Source organism: Eptesicus fuscus, chromosome 12 (genome assembly GCF_027574615.1).
Source record: "Eptesicus fuscus isolate TK198812 chromosome 12, DD_ASM_mEF_20220401, whole genome shotgun sequence".
In the NCBI taxonomy this organism is placed as follows: domain Eukaryota; kingdom Metazoa; phylum Chordata; class Mammalia; order Chiroptera; family Vespertilionidae; genus Eptesicus; species Eptesicus fuscus.
The window spans coordinates 83,616,672-83,639,176 of NC_072484.1; the positions used below are offsets into that span (position 1 = coordinate 83,616,672).

General features: G+C 58.6%; 1 protein-coding gene across 2 annotated transcripts in view; it reads right to left on the reverse strand.

The window, feature by feature from the left end:
- MYO5B (myosin VB) overlaps window positions 1–22,505 on the reverse strand; it is a 210,242-nt gene that overhangs the window by 42,505 nt on the left and 145,232 nt on the right. For both annotated transcript variants that reach the window (XM_054723615.1, XM_054723614.1), the window contains exons 13-21: window positions 21,172–21,294; window positions 20,437–20,520; window positions 16,348–16,497; window positions 15,416–15,513; window positions 11,308–11,394; window positions 8,402–8,513; window positions 6,959–7,170; window positions 4,777–4,933; window positions 3,476–3,715 (exon numbers count right to left, since the gene is read on the reverse strand). In XM_054723615.1, the coding sequence (XP_054579590.1) occupies window positions 3,476–3,715; window positions 4,777–4,933; window positions 6,959–7,170; window positions 8,402–8,513; window positions 11,308–11,394; window positions 15,416–15,513; window positions 16,348–16,497; window positions 20,437–20,520; window positions 21,172–21,294 (1,263 nt within the window). The remainder of the gene's footprint in view (window positions 1–3,475; window positions 3,716–4,776; window positions 4,934–6,958; window positions 7,171–8,401; window positions 8,514–11,307; window positions 11,395–15,415; window positions 15,514–16,347; window positions 16,498–20,436; window positions 20,521–21,171; window positions 21,295–22,505) is intronic.

The window sequence follows — 22,505 nt, forward strand, 5'->3', positions numbered from 1 at the left end:
ACGTAGTTCATGTATGAACTCATCCACTCCTCAGAAAACCCTTTGTAGTAAGGCTGACTCACAGTCCCATTTCACAGTTGAGAAAACCAAGGCACAGAAGGCCAAACGCTGTGACTTGTAACATACTGTTTTTCAGATGGAGATGGACACTTTGTAAGTCATAAACATCAGCTAATTTAACATAGTTACCGAGTGCATGCTGCATGTACTGAGTCAAATTGACTTACAAGGCTACTGACCGAATCCATATGTTTGTGTTAATTTTTTTCAGATAAAATGTAATTAAATATAGCCTTATATTCATAAGGGCCTAGGAAACTCGACCTTCACTATAAAAAATTATAGGTGTGCGCTGGCCGGTGTGGCTCAGTTGGTTGGGCATCATCCTGTGCACCAAAACGTTGCCAGTTTGATCCCCGGTCAGGGCATGTGCCTGGGTTGGGGGCTCAATGCCCAGTAGGGGGCATGCAGGAGGCAGCCGGCTGATGTTTCTCTGTCATCGATGTTTCTCTCTCATCCATGTTTCTCTCTCTCTCTCCCTCTCCCTTCCTCTCTCTCTAAAAATCAATAACAATATTAAAAAAATAATTATAGGTACAACTGGCCTAGTCACTCTACACGTGATTAAAGCAAAGGCAGAGTGGTAGAAAGCGGAGTTCACAGGTTACAACATTTTGGCTGAAAAATGTCACACCACAGGCTTCACCCAGGGCTGCTGTAAACAATGGCTGTAGAAACGGTCGCTGTATTCATTGCTGAAGGATATTGCGAAGGATGTGGCTTATTTACTGCACGTGTCATAAACCCCACAGGAAGCGTCAGCACCCAGGACAGCGCCAATCCTCCCGTTTGTCATTCAACAGCCCCCAGGTGACGCCACTTCCTTCTCCCTGTTGTTTCCTTGGAGCTGGGCCCAGGGTTGTGTTTGCCTCGTTGAGACACGAGCGTTGGGTGCCAGCCTTGTCCTGCGTTTACTTTTCAGTTTGCTCCCTTGCTGACGTCTTGGCGGTGGGGGTATGTTTTGAAAGTGTCCCCCTCCCTCAAGAGTGGGCATCACTCCTTTAGCCACATCCTGGCGTCATGCATCGCTGAGATCTAGGCCGATACCCCCTAATGAACTCAGGGCTCAACTGGAGACTGGCCATGACCCCGAGCTGTCAGCTCCGGGTGCAGGTATAACTGAGACAGAACTCAGGCCTCCCTCCGGCTGGGAGCTCGTCCACTGCCCTGTGCTGCTGTGAAAAGCACTTGGAGACGCCTCGTCTACGTCATCCCCGGCACACGTGTGTCCTCTCCTCTGCCTTAGGAACCGGGTGTGTCAGGGGGCAGCCTGAGCCGTTCCAGGCATCACAGAAGGAACAGGAACCCATCCGTTCCAAATGGCTGCCCCTTTTCCGAAGAGGCTGTGATAGCTCACGCACCTCTGAAGAGCGGGTGCCACGGATTACACGGATGTCCCTCCCACAACAGAGGGCCACGCGTGTTCTGTGACGGCAGGTCACACGCCCCGCTGTAACAGGCCAGCCAGCCCAAGGACAACATGGTCTGCGTGGTCGGAGGCGGCAGAACACGCTCTGGAACGAGGCTGCTACTTGCTCGCTGTGTGACCTCGGGCAGGCCAGGTACCCTCCCTGTGCCTCCGTTTACAATGTGAATAACGTTAACATTATCTCGTAGGGTTATGGTGAGCACTCAAGGAGCTCATCTAGGAGGACGGTGACTGGCACAGAGCCGGGCAACATGGGGAGGGGTACAAGGAAGCAAGACCTCATCCACCTCCCCCTCTCCCCTGACCGCCCTCTGCACACAGGCACCCCGCCAGGGAGGTAACCCCTCCACCACGCGCAGATGCTTGCCAAGCAGGAATTGTAAGGCAGAAGCTCTGTGTAAAAATAGGCCTTTTAAATCTGCTTCTCTTTGATGTTCAGGCACGTGGACTGTGAAATACCAGCTCTATTTTTAACCTCTCAAGTCGACTTTGGAAATCAGCAGAGCCAGCGCAGGGCCGACGCCTGGAAACCCAGGGGGAGGTGGCCGGCGGGGCCCAGGGCTCCGGGCAGGGTGCGGCCGCGCCAGCAAAGCCTGCTCGTCTCCCGCACTTCACTTTGCCCAGAAGGCTCATTGGCAAAATCTGACCCAGCTCTCTCTTCCGGTCAGAGGTTAACAGCACAATAGTAACCATGAAAAAACGTGGTCAATAATGGAAGACGGGGCCTTCTCGGCGCTGGCGTTTTCCCAACGGCCTGCCCCGGGGACCTGGCCTCTCCTGTCCACCCGGCCCTCCGGGGGCAGGCTTCTCCCCTGACCTGGCACATCGCCGCCGGCATGAGCTTCCTGTCTCGCTTGCCAATCCAGACACCCGGTGAAACTCACACAGAACAGAAACATCCAGTCTCTTGTCAGGATTTTTTTTTTTTTAAGAGCAGAGTAGGCACATTTTACCGCTCTCTCCGCACGGCTTCTGGGCTCTTGTTCTGGGCAGCTGGCTATGGTGTAAAATGGCTCATTTATTTTCTTGCCCTATCGGGGTCATGAGGAGCTTAAAAATACTTACCGTAGAGCAGGTGCAATAAAACCGAGTGACCTCCGAAGCAACGCCCGGCGGCCCACCTCTACCTCCCGCCTCCTCCCCACCCCATCCCACCCAACGCACACCAGCTGTCCTCTCTCTTTCCCTTCTCAGGGGAACGGCGGGAGCTGGCCCTGTGGCCACCTGAACCCCCCCATGAGCGCAGGAACAGCGAGCCCACTTTCAGAGCCACCGGAAAGGCCTGAAGCTGAGTGACGTTAGGGGTAAAAACATCAGCCGCACCCTTGTTACAGCTGTGGGATCCGGCCAACCGGGGTGGAAACGCTGGCTCTAGAACTTGCTGGTTCTGTGACCTCGGCAAGGTACTCGATGTCCCTGACCCACTATTTCCTCATCTGTAAAATGCCCTCGCAGAGTTGGGTGAGGGTCAGATGAGAGGGAACATAAAACACCCATGCCAGGGCCTGGCACATGGGAGGCGACCAGAGAGTCCCGAGGGCAGTGGGGGCTGTTGGCCCCATCGGCTCAAGACTGCGCCCTCGGAACCCAGCATCCAATGGGTCAAAGTCACCCTCTGGTCACCGAGCCCCACGAAGTACGAGGAACAGTCCATACAGTTGCTCTGAAGAGAGAACAAGGAAGGCTGGCCACTCGGACATGAGAAAGTGGGTGCATGGGTGTGTGCGCTCCCTTCCACGCCTCATCTTTCGCTCTGCGAGGCGACAGAGGCTCTGGGGAGTAGGACGTGGGCATCCTTGGGGCTGCTAGTCTGCCGACCAGAGTCATAGCCACTCCTGCTGAGAGGGTGACACCCTGAGGACACATGCCCGCGCTTGGGTCCCTCCCTGGCATGTGGTTCCCCGAGGAAGCCGTGGGTCGCGCTCACGCCCGCCCCGGAGCAGCCACCGCCCGCCCGCACCCCTGGAGGGAGCCCGTGGCACCCACCTGGTCGTCGATCTTCCGCTGCAGCTGGACCACCTTGTTCTCCATGCCCACGTTGAGGCGCTTCAGGTGCTCTGCGGAGCGAGCCTCGATCTTGAGGGCCCTCAGCTCCTGCTTGGCCTTGAGCATCCGGAAGGCGCACTGGATGACGATGGCCGCGCCCCGCAGCCGCAGGAAGTGCCTGCGCGCCGCCCAGCCCCGCACGTGCTTCTGGATGACGGTGGCCTTGTGCTCCCGGAGGACCTGGCAGGGGACAAGCACACACCTGTGGGTTCCGACTGCAGGACGGGAGCCAGAGAGGCTCACGCACAGCCCGGGCAGGTGGGAGCCGCGGCCAGCCTCAGTGTTAGGAAGCACGGAGACGAGGCCTCCCTAAGGCTTACGCTTTCATGCCGGCAGGAGGCGGCTGTCAAACCACAGGTGCGGGGAGGGGGTGGGTGGTGGAGGGACGCGCTCGGACTTGGGTCCACCTAACCAGGCAGCTCAGCCTCTCTGGGTAATGGCCTGGCGCGGAGGAGGTCAGGGTCCCTCTCCTGACCTCACCTTGCTGGGTTTAAGGCTCCTGCTCTGTTAGACCTGATGACGCCTACCACCCTGCTCTCGTCTGAGCGAGCCCAAGAGGGTGACGGGCTCTGCCACAGCCTGAGTGTCCTAGGGGGAGGGGGGAGGGGGGACTCGGCTTCTCCAAGCATCTGGGCTGTCAGAGGGGTACACAGGCGTGCGCCCTTCCCGGCTGTGGCGGTTCATCTTGTCCACTGGCCGTGGGAGCCCAGGCTGAGCGCCGTTTCTGGGTGAGCCTGCGAGGGTGTTTCCAGGGAGGCGAGCATTTGAGGTGGTCAGCAGACGGCCTCCCAGTGTGGGTGGGCACCCCAATGCACAAGGGCAGAGGACGGAGACTGTGTCCCTTTTTCACTGTTGAGCTGGGACAGCTCATCTTCTCCCGCCCAGAGGGGGAGGTGTGCCAGGGCTCCCTGGTTCTCAGGCTCCACACCGGAGCTGAAGGCCGCCGGCTTCCCTGGGTCTCAGCTGCAGTGAGACGCCGGCCTCCACAATCACTGAGTCAAACCTCACACACACACATGCACACACACACACATGCACATGCACACACACACACACACACACACATCTCCTATTGTCCTATTTCTCTGGAGAACCCTGGCCAGTGCACCTCTTCAGGGGACCCTGGGTAGGGCTCCGTGAGGACAGAGTTGTGAAACCACTTAGGAAAAACAAATGTTCATGGTGGTGACAGCCCATCTGCTGGGGCTGAGGGCTGAGTTCGCACCCATCGTGGCACACACCTGGCGGTAGATCCTCCGCACGAACATGCCCCGCGTGCAGGCCTGGATGGCGATGGCCGCCCTGCGGACCCTCTGGTAGGCCAGGCGGGCCCTCCGCATGCGGTACTGCTTCTGGAACACCACGGCCGCCCGCGTCCTCCGCAGATGCTCGGCCAGCCTGGGGAGGAGAGGGTGGGCCTGCTGACAGGGCGCCTCGGCTGGTCCTGAACGGAGCCCCGCCCGCTGGGTCAAGGTCACCCCAGGTCAAGCCAGGTCTCGTCCTCTGACTGATGGTAGCAATGCCTTGGGCCAGTGAGGGGCAACCTTTTGAGCTTGGAGTGTCAAACTTCGCCAAAAAACCTAGCATAACTCGGGTAGTGTGTCACTTCGAGGAAAAAACATTATTTCGCAAATGTTTCATCCTCGGCATGCGGCCGCGTGTCATCAGAAATGGCTGTGCGTGTTAGTGCTGACATGCGTGTCATAGGTTCGCCATCACTGCCTTGGGCACTGGAAGTGCAGGCTCAGAGCAGAATTAGCCTCTTCCTTGTAACTCCAAGTCTTCCCACAAGTCCCAAACTCTGTCAGTCTGACCACCTGCGCCCTTCTCCTGCCCACTCCCACCTGCAAGCCCCTCGCTGCCACCGCGGCACATCACGTCTGTCTGTCTCTCTGTGCCCTGGACTCACCAGGCTTGGAGACATCAATCATCCTTGCACCCCCTGCATCTAGGGCAGGGCCTGGCCTGGCAGGCGCTTGGGAAAGGTTTGCTGAATGGACAGAACCCTCTCAGGCTGCCCCGAGCTGGCCGTTTCCTGTCCCCCAGCCCTTTCTGCCTGGGTCGCACGGCACGTGGACACTGACTTTCCTGTTTCATTTTCCCTCCCCCGCCCCCGCTCCCCCCTCCTCCCCCCCCCCCTCCCCCCGCCAAAAGACAGAGAACATCAGTCTAACGCTTCTCACCTCCTCAAGGGCTTAGTGCCAGACTCACAGCCAGTCCTCAGCCGGAGACTCCGAACATTAAAGCTGGAAGGACTTGGAACTCGCCTAACGCAGCCCCGAGGAGGCACACACCCACCCAGCCCCGCGCCCCGAGATGAGCCTGACTCCCGCTCCCCGGGTTCCCTGCACGGCTGGGCCTGCGTGTCCACCAGCACAGAGTCCCACAGGGAGCACACGGCCTGAGGCAGAGCCACGCAGGCTCGCCCGTGACGACGGGGGGCACAGGTGTCCGTGATCGCTCCGTGTTGCCACCACGGACGGTCCTCTCATCCTACGGCTTCTGTCCCAGAGGTCGCCTCCACCTGCCTGGCGGTCTGAAGGCCTCACCGCCTCTGGTTATGCGCGAATAGACAGCCCCCGCCGGGCCTGAGGGCGCAGCAAGCCTCTGGGTGTGCGACACAAAGGACCTGCTCTGGGCGTGAGCTCAGCGGCTCAGCATTTCCACATTCCAGCACAGGAGACCACGTCGCACTGGCTCCAACACAAGACCTTATGGCAATTACTGTCACTCCTCCAGGGAGGTCCCTGGGGCAGAGGTCACGGGCTGCCCCTCCGAGTCTGTCTCAGGGAGACGCCCAGACCGCTTTAGGGCTTCCTCACCCAGTGACACCGTCAGGAGGGGAGCCTTGGAAAGCAGGAGGTGTCTCGGGCGGGTGTTAGCGGAGCAGGGAGCTCGGCCGGCCTCGGGCTCTGCCCCCGGGTGGCTGCCTGTGGTTAGACAGCCACCCTCCTTTGCAGACTCAGCGCAGCAACTCAAAAGAGGGTCCCCAGGACGTTCCAGCCCCACGTTTAAACTCCCAGGGGATTCTGAAACGGTCAGTGCAAGCCTGAAGCTGAGTTCCCTGTGACAGAAAGGCTGATGTATCGCTTCTTCTGAGAGAAGACCATTTTACTGTGGAGCCTAAGCAAAAGGAACGTGGTGGTTTTGTGGCACAACCAGCCAGTCCTGGGCTAGCACTGGGGGGACGGCTAGACCGGGGGGAGGCAGGAGACCTGGGAACTAGACCTACTCCCTCAGGTGGGAGGGGCAGGGAAGAGGGGGGCCCAGCTGCCGGGAAGAAGTGGGTGCGGTCAGGGCCCAGCAGGAACCTCTCAGAGGACAGAGGCCGAGAGAGGTCACTGAGCTAAGAGAGCCAGTCAATCCCTGGCCCCTGCCTCGCCCCCGCAAGCCGCTGCCCAGAGGCGCCCCGGCGTGGCTCACCTGCGGGCCAGGTGTCCTCGGCAGTACCTCTGCAGGGTCAAGGTCGCCCCCTTCAGCCTGCGGTACTTCACCCTCTGCAGCCAGCCCCGGACGGTCTTCTGGATCGTGATGGTGGCCGCCCGGAACTTGTCGGCCCGGAGCTTCTCCAGGTAGGCCACCTGGCCGGCCCGGAAGAAGATCTTGGTGCGGCCAAACTGGAACTTGTCCGGGTCCTTCACGAGGCAAGCGGGGCGGCGGCTCGCCGTCAGGGAGCAACGAGGCGACGTGCCCACCACGGCCCCCCCAGGGCAGAATTCCCGGCTCCGAACGTCCACAACCACTCGGAACCCACGGAACCCACGGCACGGGCCCTGGGCGAGGGCCCAGGATGGCAGTGAACAAGACGCCTGCCCCTCGAGCAACTGGCATGCGAGGGCAGACAGACAAAGACGGAGTATGTGTTCAGGGGAGGATGGGAAAGACAGAACTGGGGTTGGGAGGGTGGGGTGGGGCTGTTTAAGTAGGGTGACCAAGTCAGCCATCTCTACCGAGGGGAACTCTGAGCAAAGACCTGAAGGAACTGAGGGAGGCAGCCTAGAGGGGGAGAGTTTGGAAGAGCAGGGCTGATGCAAATGTCTGCGGTGGCAGCAAGCTGTGCATGGCGGAGGCGGGGAGAGCTGGCGTGGCTGCGTGGGGGAGTGAGGGTGGGTGGTGGGAGGAACCAACCACCAAAGGCCAGAGCATCAGCGGGGGACCCCTGGGGGGGGGAGGGGCTTTGAGCAAGGGAAGGACCTGATCTGGTTGACATTTTTAAAAGATTAGCCCCACTAACGGGTTTGGCTCAATGGATCGAGCGTCGGCCTGTGGACTCAAGGGTCCCAGGTTCGATTCCAGTCAAGGGCATGTACCTTGGTTACGGGCACATCCCCAGTAGGGGGTGTGCAGGAGGCAGCTGATCGATGTTTCTCTCTCATCAATGTTTCTAACGCTCTATCCCTCTCCTTTCCTCTCTGTAAAAAAATCAATAAAATATATATTTTAAAAAAAAAGATTAGCCCCAAATAGCCACAGGGTCGATCGAATAATTTCAGATTGCACATGACTCCCCAAGTAAGTTTTATTTGGTTTCAAGCTATGTTATGGAATGTTGGGGGGACATATAATTACTGTCTTAACTGCATCTATTCACGTTAAAATCAGCTGCCCTTCCCTGCGCTTGCCCAGGGGGATGCGGGACGCTGTGTGCTGGGCTGTGAACAAAGCCAGGATGTGCCCCGGGCAGGTGAGCGGGCTTTTCCTTCAGTCACTGGTGTACGAAAACGGACGCACCTCTTGGAATCCGTTCCAATGAGAAGGATGAAAACCCACAAAGGCAGGTAATCCCCCATCCCCACCCTCCGCATTCTCATGGCGTTCCATTAACCCCAGAGCCCGGCTGCCCGGGTGCCCGGGGGCCCTGCTCACCTTGATGAGGCTCTCCAGCACAGACCTGCAGATGGCCTTCTTGTCCCCGCTGGCAAGCTCTCTCTTCTTGATCAGCATCCGGTAGCGGTTGAAGAAATCATGGTAGGCCCACCTGGGGGGACACAGGTGTATCAGGTGACACGCCCTGCCTCTCAGCCGCAGCAGGGCCAGGTGGTCCCCAACAGTGCCCCGGGGGGTCAGTATTTCTGAGGGCACGTCCCACATCCGGTATCATGGTTATTTGTGTCCTCACTTGTCTTATTTTTCCTTATGAGCTTGTAATTTCTCTGGGAGAATCATTAGAGCAGCATTTCACAGGGCTAAAAACATCAAATGCTCTTAATTAGAAAATCTACTGCTGACAGTCCTCCAACTCAGGGAGGCCACAGGCTAAGGAAATGACGAGAGAGCAGGGCGCCGTGACCGCAGACACCGAGGCGGGTACCGGAGAAGCTGGGGTGGAGAGCAGAGGGGCCTGGCTCTGGCAGCGGCCGGCGGTCACAGCCCGCACGCCTCACCTCCAGGTCTGCACCACCCAGAGCCCGTCACCCACCTCACACGGTGCCTCCCAGCGCGCCAGTCGCCAGGGGGTTCGTGGATGTGCGGTGTTTGGAAGATACAAAGCTTCCTGAAGATCGCAATTCCTCTCCTTCCCGCCCCAGGCCCTCCGCTTCTCTGGGGTCCCAGCCAGAGCCCGACGCTGGACGTAACCACCGCCTGTGGGAACGCTGTGCCCGGGCCGCCCAGGGCCAGGGTGGGCGGACGGAGGATCTGCATGTGCCGCCTCCCCTCTTGGGTGGGTCTCGGGAAGGAACTGCCTGGATGGACAGACTCCGAGAGTCCTGCAGGACCTCACGGCCTCTCAGACCACGCGCATGACACCAGGCCACAGAGAGCAGTCCCTGAGACGGCCCGTCGGGTGCTCACCGGCCCTTAGGAAACGGTGAGGGTCCTCCCGCTTTTCAGGTCAGGGCTGTGTGGGGCCGCCCAGCACCCACTGCCCAGTCACATTCAGCTTGGGCCCAGGATTCCTAGCACAAAGTTTTCCCAAGGTGCCCTAACCGGTTTGGCTCAGCGGATAGAGCGTCAGCCTGCGGACTGAGGGGTCCCAGGTTCGATTCCGGTCAAGGGCATGTACCTTGGTTGCGGGCACATCCCCAGTGGGAGGTGTGCAGGAGGCAGCTGATCGATGTTTCTCTCTCATCGATGTTTCTGACTCTCTATCCCTCTCCCTTCCTCTCTATAAAAAAATCAATAAAATATATATATTTATATTTTTTTTTTTTTAAAAAAAAGGCTTCTCAAGGTCTCACCCACACGGACGTGAGGGGAATGCTTTCCTTTTGGTTCGAGACGCTGCAGGAGCCTGTAAGCTTTGCCAAAGGTGGGAGGGCCCTGTGCCCGGTCGGGGGGGGGGCGGCACCTGGCTTCTGAAATGGTCAGCCCCTTCCAGGTGACCGCCAGGAGCCACCCAGGTGAGAACCCTGTGCCAGACTCAAGCCCAAGGACCGGAGCACGGCTCTCAGGCAAAGGGGCCAGAACTGGAGGCTGCAAGACCCCGAGGAAAGAATTACCACACTCCAAAGAAGGGTAACATCGTCCTTCCACTGTGGGCTTTCAATAACGGGGCTGGGGCCGTGTGAGTTTAATCACGACTCAACAGGAACGCCGACCAGGCAATTTCTCAGGCCTCCATCTCCGTCTACAGCCCTAAGCCGCTCACTCCACGGGGCGGGGGTGGGAGCTGGGTGGGGCCTCTTTCCAGAAAGCACCACTGAGGTTTCTGTTGTTGTTGTTTTACGTGAACAAGAGGAGATAAATGAAGTGAAGGAGAACCGAGGATTTAGGAAAAGGTGCTTTTAAAAAATATGTATATATTTTATTGATTTCAGAGAGTAGAAGAGAGAGAGGGAAACATCAATGATGAGAGAGCATCATTGATCGGCTGCCTCCTGCACACCCCGTACTGAGGACTGAACCCAAAACCCGGGCATGTGCCCTGACCAGGAATCGAACCAGGGACCTCCTGGTCCAGCTGTATCTGGAGATACAGCGACTGAGCCGCACCAGCCGGGCAGAAAAGGTGCTTTTTAAAAAACGTGTACACATCGCATCCTCAGTCGCCCCCACAAACACCGTTTGCTGAGTGGCATTTGCTTCACGGCTCCTCCGGGACACAGAGCTGCTCTGCGCCCCGAGGAGGAGACGGGTGACGGCGCGGGCAGGAGGGGGGCGGGCGCCGTGACGGCAGACCAGCCCTCCCCCGGACGGAGCGTTCATCACGGTGCTTTATGTACACGATAATGGACACGGTTCTTAGCCACTGCTGCACGTTTCCAGCTGAACGATTCATTTCCATTTTAAATCAGACTCACAGAGAGCCACATTTCCTCGGAGGATAAAAATAGACAGGTGTGCGCAGCCGGGGCGGGAGGGGCGTGCAGAGCGCTGCTGGCCGTGGCGGCGTCCGCCCTCGCCCTCGCCCTCGCCCTCGCCCTCTCCGGCGTGGGGCGGTGGGGCGCTGAGCGCGTGTTACTGTCAGAGCGGGGCTGAGCGCGATGCCCGGCCTCGGGGCTGAGCGCAGGGACTGTGCCCGGCAGCCCAGCGGGAAGCGCGGCCCTCGCCTGGGCTCCTGGGCGAGCCCCAGGGACCCCCTTCACCCACAGCCCGACCCAGGACTGCACTGTCTTCCCTTTGCCATGTTCCTCGCTGCAGTGACATTCGCCCTTTGGCGATGGAAGTGGGAGAAAAGCAGGAAGACGGTGAGAGTGAGAATTCCCCTAATGGAAGCAGCCGCGAGGTGTCCTTTGGGAACAACTGTGCTCGGGAACGGCTCTGAGGACCTGTGTCTGGCGGACAGCCCACGGGAGGGCCCGGGTGCAGCAGGGCGCGGCGGCGGCACGTACCTGGACGGGTAGCCGGCCGCGCTGATTCGGATCGTCTCCAGCACCCCGCACGCTCGGAGCTGCTGCACCGCTCTCTTCGGGTCAAAGCTGCAGAACCAGGAGACAAGCAGTGAGTGGCCGTCGGGCGGAGCAGAACCAGAGCCGGGGAGGAAAGCCCACCTCGCCCCGCCCTGAGCCGCCGGCCCTCCCACACACGGGACACAGCCAGGGGAGGAGCGGCGTAAGGGCGCGGATGGGAGGCCTCACGGCCATTTCGGCATCTCCGCTCTGCGCGCGTTCTTTTTAAATGTATTTTTATTGATTTCGGAGAGAGGAAGGGAGAGGGAGCGAGAGAGACAGAAACATCAATGATGAGCAAGAATCAATGATGGGCTGCCCCCTACAAGCCCCCTACTCGGGATGGAACCGCGACCTCCTGGTTCATAGGTCGACCAAGCTGGGGCCCCGGAAGGCATCTGGCAAAGGATTTTTGGACACAGCTTGGATCTTCGTCCCTGCTTCTCGATGAGCTGGACATGGGGACCTTCTAAGTCCCTTCCCTCCCCCGTGGGGAGGGTGCAGGAGGGAACCGGCCCTGGCTCTCCAGCTCCGTCTCCTCACTGACTCACTGGGGTGAGGCTATCTGCCAGCTAAAACCCACTGGCTGCTGTGATGACCGGGTGCAGTAAAAGGGGAATGCCATTAGGAAAATGAAGGCACTGTACAAAGAAGTCACTGTCATCATCTTTCTCTGTTCCTCCCCCTCTTTCCCTGCCCCCCCGCCAACCCCCGGGGACGTGTAAAGACAGCCAGGCCTCTGTGTTTTCATGGTATCTCCCGACAGCCAGGTAAATGCCCTGTCACATGCATCTCGCCTTCTGCGTGCGTGACTAGGCGACTGGGAGTGAGAGCAGCCCTGCTGGTGCACACCCGCTTCGTGGTGCACCCCCGGGCAACGTGGCAGGACCCCGTGAGCTCCAGCAGCACCTGAGTCTGGATGAACAACCAGCCGGACGCACAGGCCCGCCGGCTGAAGCGCAGGGCGACCCTGCGTCCTCGGGTGCAACGCGCAGGCTCGCGGAGCCGGAGCTCGCGGGGTGCCGAGCGAGACCCCGGGGGCCGGATCGGCTCCACCTCGGCAGCCACGCGCCACTTCACCGATCTGTGCGCGGCTGCAGGCTCCCCCGCCCACCCTCGCCGGGCTCTGCGGCCTTCGGGGTCACCCTGCAGGGCCCCGAGACGCTCAGCACTGCTCGCCTCTGCCACCAGGGCACTGGCCTCCGGGAAACCTGGCGGCTCCTCCTAGGAGCTTTCCCAGATCGCCGCCCCCTGGGTGGACACAGCCGTCTCGCCCCTCCCGCTCCTGCCCTGTAGGGGGCAGTCACTGCTGTGCCACCGCCAGTGACTCGTGACGGGCGACTCCTTACGGTTAAGGGACAATCTTCTCCACTGCCGTCCCACCTGTCCTCGCCCAGTGCCCAGGGAGCCAGAGGGGTGAGAGATGTTTGCTGTTGTTTTAAATAAAGGAGGGGGCAGAGGGGGAAGGACTTGTGCACAGGAGATGCTATCAAAGCATTCGGTGCGGGACGGCGGCTCTCCGGGGGGTGGGGGGGTGGCTTGGTCCTCCAGGCAGCGTTTGGCCAAGTGTTAAAACACTGCCGTGTCACACGGTGGGGATGCTACTAGCATCGGGGTGCCGAGCTCCCCACAGAGCGTGCGCAGGGCAGCCCCACAGCCAGGAGTTCCCCGGCCCCACACGTCAATGCGCTGGGGCTGGGAGAGCGTGGTGCTGCGGGGCGGGAGGAGGGACACGGCGCTCTCCTGCGAGGGTAATGTCAATACGCTACATTCTCATCATCTAAATAATAAAGTTATCCTCTCGGATCCATGTATCATGGCTGTTTCACCACGGCTAGCAGATGAAGGAATGAGACGGAGTGAAGGACGAGCTCGTGCCCGGCCCAACGCTGGTGGCAGCCGGACTGGAGTCCGGGTCTGAGCTGGCTCAGTCCTCTGCCCTCCTTCTTTCCTGGGGGAAGATGTTTTTGGTCCAAAAGGCAAAGGAAGGTCTTAGACAAGTGAGATGTTTGGACCAGGAAGTCCCTTTCAACGTCCCCAACGTCTCTCCTTGGGAGAGGAGGCCCAGCAGGAACCCGGCGCAGGGCGGGCGCCCGGCTCGGGGGGAGCTGCCCCAGGTCACAGCTGGCGGGGCCACGCGGGCACCCCGCTCCTCTCCCGCTCCTGCCCTTCACACACAATCGGCCTCTCACACACGCCGCTTTCTAACCGCCTCTTTCCTTCCGGCAGCGGCAGCTGGTAAACAGATGCCCGGAGGGCGGGGGGCCCTGCGCGTGTCTCAGACGCGGGGGGAAGGGAAGAGAGGGCCCAATCGGCACGCGTCACGGGAGGCCGACTCCGAGCTGCCTCCCGGCCTTTCCAGCACGAGGCCCGGCGAGCGCGAGCCAAGCTTTGTGGAGCGCGAGGAGCGGCAGCGCAGGCGTTCACTCTGAGAGTCAGCGTTGCCAAAATAAATTACTTCACAGAAAGAAATGCGAGGACCCGAAAGGAAATCAGAAAGATGGGAGGAACGTGCTTAGAATTTTTAAAATGTGTGTCTTTCGGGCCAGAGGAAAGAGCATGCGTGGGGCTCAGGTGATGGGAGAAGAGGCTCAGAGGTGGGACATGGAGGGCTTCGGGCAGCCCCCCAGGCAAGAGAGGAAGAGGGTCTGAGACAAGGGGTGAAGGAGGAAGGCAGGAGGGAGACCGGTCGGCCTCCGTGGGATTCTAACAGTGACTGCCCACGGGGAGGAAGGCAGGAGGAAGAACCAGGGTTATGCTGACCCACAGGGCAGCCATAGCCACCTAAGAGCATTTGAATGTCACTGAAACGAAATTAAGAACTCAGTTTCTTGCCTGGCCGGTGTGGCTCAGTGATTGAGTGGCGACCCATGAACCAAGAGGTCGCTGGTTCAATTCCTGGTCAGGGCACATGCCCGGCTTGTGGGCTCGATCCCCAGTAGGGGGCGTGCTGGAGGCAGCAGATCCATCATGTTTCTCTATCCCTCTCCCTTTCTCTCTCTCCAAAGCCAATAAAAATGTGTTTTTTAAAAAGGATTCAGTTTCTCAATCACACCAGCCACATTCTCAGCACCCACGAGCCCCACGTGACCAGTGCTGCCCCGCAGGACAATGCCGATGACGGGGCGGTCCCATCATCACAGGAAGCGCTGTTGGGGGGCTCTGGTCCAGAGCGACTCTCGGGTTTCTAGTTTGCAAGATTGTGTGGCGGGCGGGTGAGACGTCCGGGAGCGGTTAGGCATTCACCCCAACAGGGACCATGTGAAGAGGAACCCGGCGGGGAAAAGGCGGGGTTTCAGACAGGCTGAGAGGGAGGTGGCCCTGGAGCTGAGGTAGGCCTGCAGAAATGGGGGTCTGGGATCTGGCAGGAACCAGAGGGGGACAAAAACCTTTAAGTATTGCGGCTCGCCAGATGCGGGCAGACGCCACCGTGGGAGAGTGGACAGAACTGGAAGAAAATGACCAAGGTCGGCCCAGAGGCAGGGTTTGGATGGGAGAAGGCGGAGGAGGGAGGGAAGGCGAGCAAGTGTGGATGACCCGGAAGCTCAGCGGCACGGGGGTGAGAGGGACAGGACCACCCGAGTGTGTTACCACTCGACAGGTCATCTGGGGTCAAGCTGCCTCAGTGCGAGGCGCCTTCCCCACTGCTCCAGCGAACCTCCGTGTCTGAGCCGGACACTCGCTGGGAGACTCGCTCACGCCAGCATTCGAGGTACGCTTTCACGTGGTCTCTGTCGGATTCGAGTGTGCACCCTCCATACCACCACTGTGAGTGACACAGGGGGAGGGGGCAGGACTGGATCTTCTGACCCCCTTAAACCTTCCCGGGCAGCAGACAGGTGGCCCTGGGGGATGTCTGGGGCCTGTGCTCAGGGTAGAAACCATTGGGGGGTGGGGGCCAGCCATTCACCCAGTGAAGACCGCAGACCCCGGGCGGCCGTGCCGGCCGCGCCCTGTTCCTCTGAGCCCTAACCCCTAAGGAGGCACGAGGGGCTGGGCCGGAGGGGCCCGTCTGGCCGCCTCCGAGGGCACGGCGCGGCCGCACACTCACTGGAAGGGGAGCTTCTCGTCGTTGGGCTTGATGCAGCGGACGTAGTGCGGCGTGGTGGCGTTCAGGGTCTCCATGAGCAGGTGCAGCGAGGTGCGGAACTGCGGAGACAGAGCGGGGCCTGGTCATCGACGCGCCTCCACGCGACGCACAAGGCACACAAGGGCGCGCCCACCGCGCTGGCTGTCGCTGCCACTGCTTTGACGACGGCTGCGAACCCAGAGGACAGGAAGCAACTCGGAGCCGGGGTCCGGCTCTGGCTCGGACCCTCCGGCCACCGGGATGACTGAAATCGGTTCCTCCTGTATTTGGCCTCAGGGCTCCGGGGACCAACGGGGAGAGGCCCCCTGCTGTGTCTGACTCAGGGCCGTGGATCCGAGGAGACGACCAAGTGCTGCCAGAGATGATCACAGAGCCCGGGGCTGCACACGGGTGCCCGGCCGCTGGGAGTGACCGCCTTTACAGGAAGTCCGTAACAGGCAAATCCAGGGACAGGAAGGTCAGTGTCGCCAGGGCGTGGCAGCGCTCCCATCTCTTCTCGTGGGAGACAACGGGGCATGACAGCCCCGGATGACTGCAAAGCAGGGGAGGGTGCTTCCTGGGTTCTGGTCCCCCGGCTTATCCAATCCTCCTCCTCCCCTGCCCTCCCCAGGCATCGGAGGGGCTGGTCCCGGTCCCCCCACAGGCACTGACTGCCCCGCCTGGGCTACAGCCACCCTTCCCCTCTCCTGTTCTCTCCCTCTAGAGACGGGTTCCCAGTTTCCTTCTTCAAACAGCCCAGAAAGACTGAGCCGGGTGGCGAGCTGGGGTACGGGCTGAGATACCGGGGCCACCTGGCCTCCCTCCGACGCGGCGGCCCCTCCTCTCCAGAGGCCCCCCTGCACGGCCCCGCCCACAGCCCCCCGCCCACACAGCCCCCCGCCCCACGCGCTGACCTGGTGGCCCACGGTCTTCTTGTGCTCCTTGTTGGCGGCTTTCAGCGGGGGCCTGGCGGAGCGGACGTTGATCTTGGAGCCCTTGGCGGAAGCCGTGGGGGCAGGAACGGCGTCCTTGTCGTCCTGGAACAAGTCGGCCACCAGGGGGAACTAGGAGCAAACACGGGGGGGGGGGGGGTACTGAAAACAAGACCGCGTGGACTCGAACTGGGCTCAGCCTCGTTCGGAGCAGCTCTCCAGTATGTGCCCGAGAGGAGTGAGAACACACGTCGAAGCTTGTTCACCACGGCTCGCAGCGGCCGGCCACCGGGGGAAAGCAACGCCGACGTCCATCGGCGGAGGAACGGATGCACAGAAGGGGGTGTGTCCGTCCGGCGGGCTGTTACTCAACAACGTCAAGGAGTGGAGCCGTGGTACCCGCGCCAACATTACTGGATCGAGTAAAGCTATGGAACTTCCCTGGGCCCTAACTCAGTCACCACACGAAGGCTGCGCAGAGCACAAAGCCCGGAGCCGGGCTCACCCTGGAGCCGAGCCGGGACAGCGGCGCTGAGATGAGCGCAGAGGGGAGAGGGCCGCCCTGCCACCTGCGGCTGAGTGAGCAGGAGCGGGCACTGCGGAGGGCCGGGCATGTTGGTGAACCCGGGTTACTGGCCGGACCGGAGGGAGGAAACCCCTTCAGGCTGGCCCCTGAGCTGGGGACATTCCGGAGAATCTGTACTTTAGTTTAAGAGCGACGTTGCTGCAGGCCCCTGCTACTGAGGCTGCGTTTGAGAGGGCAGGACCTCTGGGAGGGAGCGGGAGAGGGAGAGGGGCTGGCTGGGACATTAACGCTGAGAAAGAAGGGGTAGGACATGCATTCTACTCAGTCAGTGAACGTAGAGAGACGCCTCGTTTGACCACAGGACTGAAAGACCGTGTCTGACCTTGGGCTGAGGCAGCAGAACACGACCGGGCGAGAAATAGCAATCACTGCACCGCCCACCCCATCCGCCACCTGGACAAGGGGCTGGGCCAGACAGGCACCTGAGGGTCCGTCCACCTGTGAACCAACGTCCGGTCTCCATGAAAAGCAGTCACCTGGACTAAGGATTCGGGCAAAAGAGCACACTTCTGAGTGAGGGAGAGACGATGTTTTTTTCTTTAATTGACTAACTGCACGTGGGCTTTTAGAGAGCTATTGCAAAGTCTGTGTATAAGCCGGCTAGCCAGCAATGGAACTGTTATAATTCCTCTTAGGCCATAAAAAAACAGCACCCACCTGGGCCTTTAAAAAAATGTCCCGCCTTCAACCTTGGAAACACTCAGATGATACCTTCAAACCAGCCCAGCACTTGCCTGACACTTTGCCACTATTTGCTTGTCCATAGGAACTGGCTTTGGTGTTCCCTGCTATTCACGCTTATATAGAGATTGTAAAAGCCCGAGGCAAAGCTATTGGAAAGGGATTAAAAATATGAAAACGCTTTCTAAAGACCATTTGACAGTTTAGGAACATTGTTTGGTTACAGCTATTTGCATAGCTGTTACCTTGGAAATCACGTGGATTCATTGTTCACTTCTGTTTAGAAGAACGTAAAACATATTCCCTTTAAACAGACACAGGACACTAAAACAATACACTGTAATAACCATTTGGTTGGGATCTCTCACCTAGCATTTTCTTTATCATTCAGTAAGCATAGTAAAAAAAATATATTTTCTTTTCAATCAATTCTTTTTCAAGGTACCCCTTTGGGGGAAAAAAAATCTACACTTTTTAAGAAAGCAATATTTGCATGTAAAAGGGTTTTAAATGGACTTTGGAGAAAAAGTCTAAGCATTTCATCTTCCTACATTGGAAAGGGGATGGTCTGTTTATTCTAAATATCATCAGAAGCTTTTCAACTACCAGCACAAACTGATTTTATTTCTTTTAAGTTTTTTTTATTTTTTTTTTTTTATTGCCCGGCTGGCATGGCTCAGTGGTTGAGCGTCAACCTATGCCCAGGTTGCGAGCTCAATCCCCAGTGGGGGATGTGTAGGAGGCAGCCAATCAATGATTCTCTCTCATCATTGATGTTTCTATCTCTCTCTTCCTTCCTCTCTGAAATCAATAAAAAAATATTTTTAAAAAAAGAAAGAAAAGTTTTTAAATTGATTTTTAGAGAGAGAAGGGGAAAGAGAGTGTGTGTGTGTGGAGGGAGAGAGAGAGGAGAAAGAGAGAGAGAGACATCGATTTGTTGTTCCACTTATTTATTCATCCACTGGTTGCTTCTCGTATGTATCCTGACCAGGGATTGAACCAGAAACCTTGGCGAATCTGGAAAATGCTTTAACCAATTGAGCTACTCCACCCAGCACAAACTGATTTTAAACAGAAAGCAAATTAAACCAAATACCTTTAAAAGCAAGTGTTTTATAGTATGTCGAATATATCTCAATAAAGCCATTATATAAAAATTAATTTAAAAATAATGAAAACCACGTTTTTTTAAAAAGCAAACATATTTGCTCAAAATGGAACGTGGGTGTCACCTGTAAGGAACATGCCAGTATAGGAAGCAACAGGTTTTCATTCCTGGGTTTATCTGGCCTGTGGGCCATGCTGGTCTCGAGCTCCCTCTACTGAGATGGAGCAGAGAGATGGCATTCGGACTGCGTGCCAGGAAACTGCCCAGGACGACCCTTGTCACCTGGCACTTACTGGCACACACTCACTCTACCACGCGGCCCTCTGACCTATACACTCAGTGCTGCCCTGGAATTGGATATCTTCAGGGAAAAATATTCTTGTTTGAGGTTTTCTATTTCATAAGCCAAAGCTGGGAGGGAAAAGCCTCCATCCCCTACTGTCGAAAACAAATCAGTCTGTTAGTAACAAAGGCGGTTAAAGAGGCATTTCTTTACTAAGCATCCATAGCTCTCTGCCGGCTGAGAAAGCAATTAGCTACATTGTAGCCCCTTAGGCCGCAATGGGAATTAGCTACATTGTAGCCCCTTAGGCCGCAATGGGGATTAGCTACATTGTAGCCCCTTAGGCCGCAATGGGAATTAGCTACATTGTAGCCCCTTAGGCCGCAATGGGAATTAGCTACATTGTAGCCCCTTAGGCCGCAAGGGGAATTAGCTACATTGTAGCCCCTTAGGCCGCAATGGGAATTAGCTACATTGTAGCCTCTTAGGCCGCAATGGGAATTAGCTACATTGTAGCCCCTTAGGCCGCAAAGGGAATTAGCTACATTGTAGCCCCTTAGGCCGCAATGGGAATTAGCTACATTGTAGCCCCTTAGGCCGCAATGGGGATTAGCTACATTGTAGCCCCTTAGGCCGCAATGGGGATTAGCTACATTGTAGCCCCTTAGGCCGCAATGGGGATTAGCTACATTGTAGCCCCTTAGGCCGCAATGGGGATTAGCTACATTGTAGCCCCTTTGGCCGCAATGGGAATTAGCTCCATTGTAGCCCCTTAGGCCGCAATGGGAATTAGCTACATTGTAGCCCCTTAGGCCGCAATGGGAATTAGCTACCTTGTAGCCCCTTAGGCCGCAATGGGAATTAGCTACCTTGTAGCCCCTTAGGCCGCAATGGGAATTAGCTACATTGTAGCCCCTTAGGCCGCAAGGGGAATTAGCTACACTGTAGCCCCTTAGGCCGCAAGGGGAATTAGCTACACTGTAGCCCCTTAGGCCGCAAGGGGAATTAGCTACATTGTAGCCCCTTAGGCCGCAATGGGAATTAGCTACATTGTAGCCCTTCAGGCCACAATGGGAATTAGCTACATTGTAGCCCTTCAGGCCGCAATGGGAATTAGCTACATTGTAGCCCCTTAGGCCGCAATGGGAATTAGCTACATTGTAGCCCCTTAGGCCGCAAGGGGAATTAGCTACATTGTAGCCCCTTAGGCCGCAATGGGAATTAGCTACCTTGTAGCCCCTTAGGCCGCAAGGGGAATTAGCTACATTGTAGCCCCTTAGGCCGCAAGGGGAATTAGCTACATTGTAGCCCCTTAGGCCAGCACCGGGCTTTACTAGCTACATTCTCATTATCTCACTGGTCTTGAAGGCTCTGGCTGTGCACTCCGGCTCCTCCCCTGCTTCTCCCCGTTACCTTGCTGGCCTTCAGGATGTTGATCTGCTCCTCATACACCGTGTCTCTGTTTTTCTCCAGGAAACCGTCTGAGAGGTACTCCACCTGGGCCACGGGGGAAGCACACGGAGTCAGTGCCGCGGCCTGTCAGCTCCCTGGGCAGTGTCGTCCGGCCCACACAGTGTGAACCGGGACCCCCAGCTGCTCCCGTTTAAATGCAAACCAAGACGTGGTCGGACCTGCACAGAGAACTGGGCGTTCCTTCTGTGGAGAAGCAAACTGTTTGCAAAACCTTTTGGGGGTGTCAACGCAGTTGTCCGCCACACTCCAGACCCCTGAATTAGAACCTGCGTTTGAACAAGATGGCAGGCAGCTTCGTGCACATGGAATCCGAGGAGCACTGGGTAGTGCATCCGGACAGGAATCGATGGAGAAAAGTCCCCAGTCTCCACCAGCTCCTGGGAGGAGCGGCACCCTTCCCTGTCCTCTCCTCTCTCGAGCTCCACGAGGGCCGACTCGGACCGTTACGCTGCTCTAACCCCAGGAAAGAGGCCTCAGCAAAGGGTTGTCAGGCGCACACCTGGGAAACCACGGCCGCCCATGGGGTTCTGCCATGTGGTGAAGGGGTGGCGCACACAGATGGCGTGGGGAGGGCACCCCCCTAAGAGGCTTCAGGCTGCGGCAGCTCCCTCACAGGCCAGAGCCCCGAGGCTGGGGCGGGGCCCACGCAGCCCCAAGCCCAGGGAGCAGACCCACCTTGTCGGCGAAGTGCACCACGATGAAGGCCGTGTTGGACATGCGGGGCTTCTGGAAGTGCTGGCCGCCCCCGTGCCGGTCGTACAGCTTCTGGGCCCAGTTCTGGTCCGTTCCTTTGGGGACCTGCGGAACCACAAAACCAGGGGCTCCGTGAAGGGGAAAAAGGAAGCCAAGAGCTGAGGCCGGGGGCTGGAGTCCGCCAGGGAGTGGACCTCATGACCCTACATGGACCCTGCGTGGACATGGAAAACAAGGTTCAACCGCGGACACCTAGGACCCTGCCACGGTATGTTCCCAACATGCCGCGTGGGCTGGTGCCCGAAGGAGCTGCTGAGCCCCAAGAACCTGCTGGTTGGTAGATGCTGGAAGGGTCAGAAGAGCTCGAAGATGGAGGCCAAGGTCACGGAGCCAAGTCACAACTCAAGGAACAAATCCGAAGAGGTTTCCCCGCTCCGGGCAGGCCAGGAACCTCAGTGTCACCAACACGCCCAGCCACCCGCTGTGCCCGCTCCTGCTCACTCCGGCCGACAGGCAGCAGGAAAGCCTGGTCCCCTCTGTGCTCACTCAGCACCTCTGCCCGGCCCGGCTCCAGGCTGTCCTCTCCACCCCCCAACCCACCACCCCCCCCACCCCCACCCCCCCCCCCCCCACCCCCGGCTCCAGGCTGTCCTCCTCCACCCTCCCGCTCCAGGTGTCCTCCCCCCAGCTCCAGGCTGTCCTCCACCCCCCTCCAGTCTGTCCTCCTCCCCGGCTCCAGGCTGTCCTCCCCCCCCCCCCGCCCCCGGCTCCAGGCTGTCCTCCTCCCCAGCTCCAGGCTGTCCTTCCCCCCCCCCCCCCCCCCCCCGGCTCCAGGCTGTCCTCCCCTCCCCCCCACCCCCGGCTCCAGGCTGTCCTCCTCCCCAGCTCCAGGCTGTCCTCCCCTCCCCCCGCCCCCGGCTCCAGGCTGTCCTCCTCCCCAGCTCCAGGCTTTCCTCTCCCCCCCCCCCCCCCCCCCCCGGCCCCCGGCTCCAGGCTGTCCTCCTGGAAGCCTTTCCTGACTCCCCCTCTCACCCTGGAATTCCTCTCTCACACACACCACCTAACACTGCTCACTGCTGGTGTTTGCATATTGTCTTGTCACTACAAACTGTAAGCTTGCCGGGTTCAAGGACTAGGCCTTACTATTTTTTTTTCCTGCCCTTCAAAGAACTTAAATTGAGTCCCAGCCTAGTGATTAAGCTACTGGTACTGATCGCTGCTCCCCCAAATTTAAATGCAAGTTAGGTCAAACTTGTGGCCAGCTGGCTGCGAGTTTGCCATGCTTGATAGAGGTTCCACAACATCAGGAATTCTGC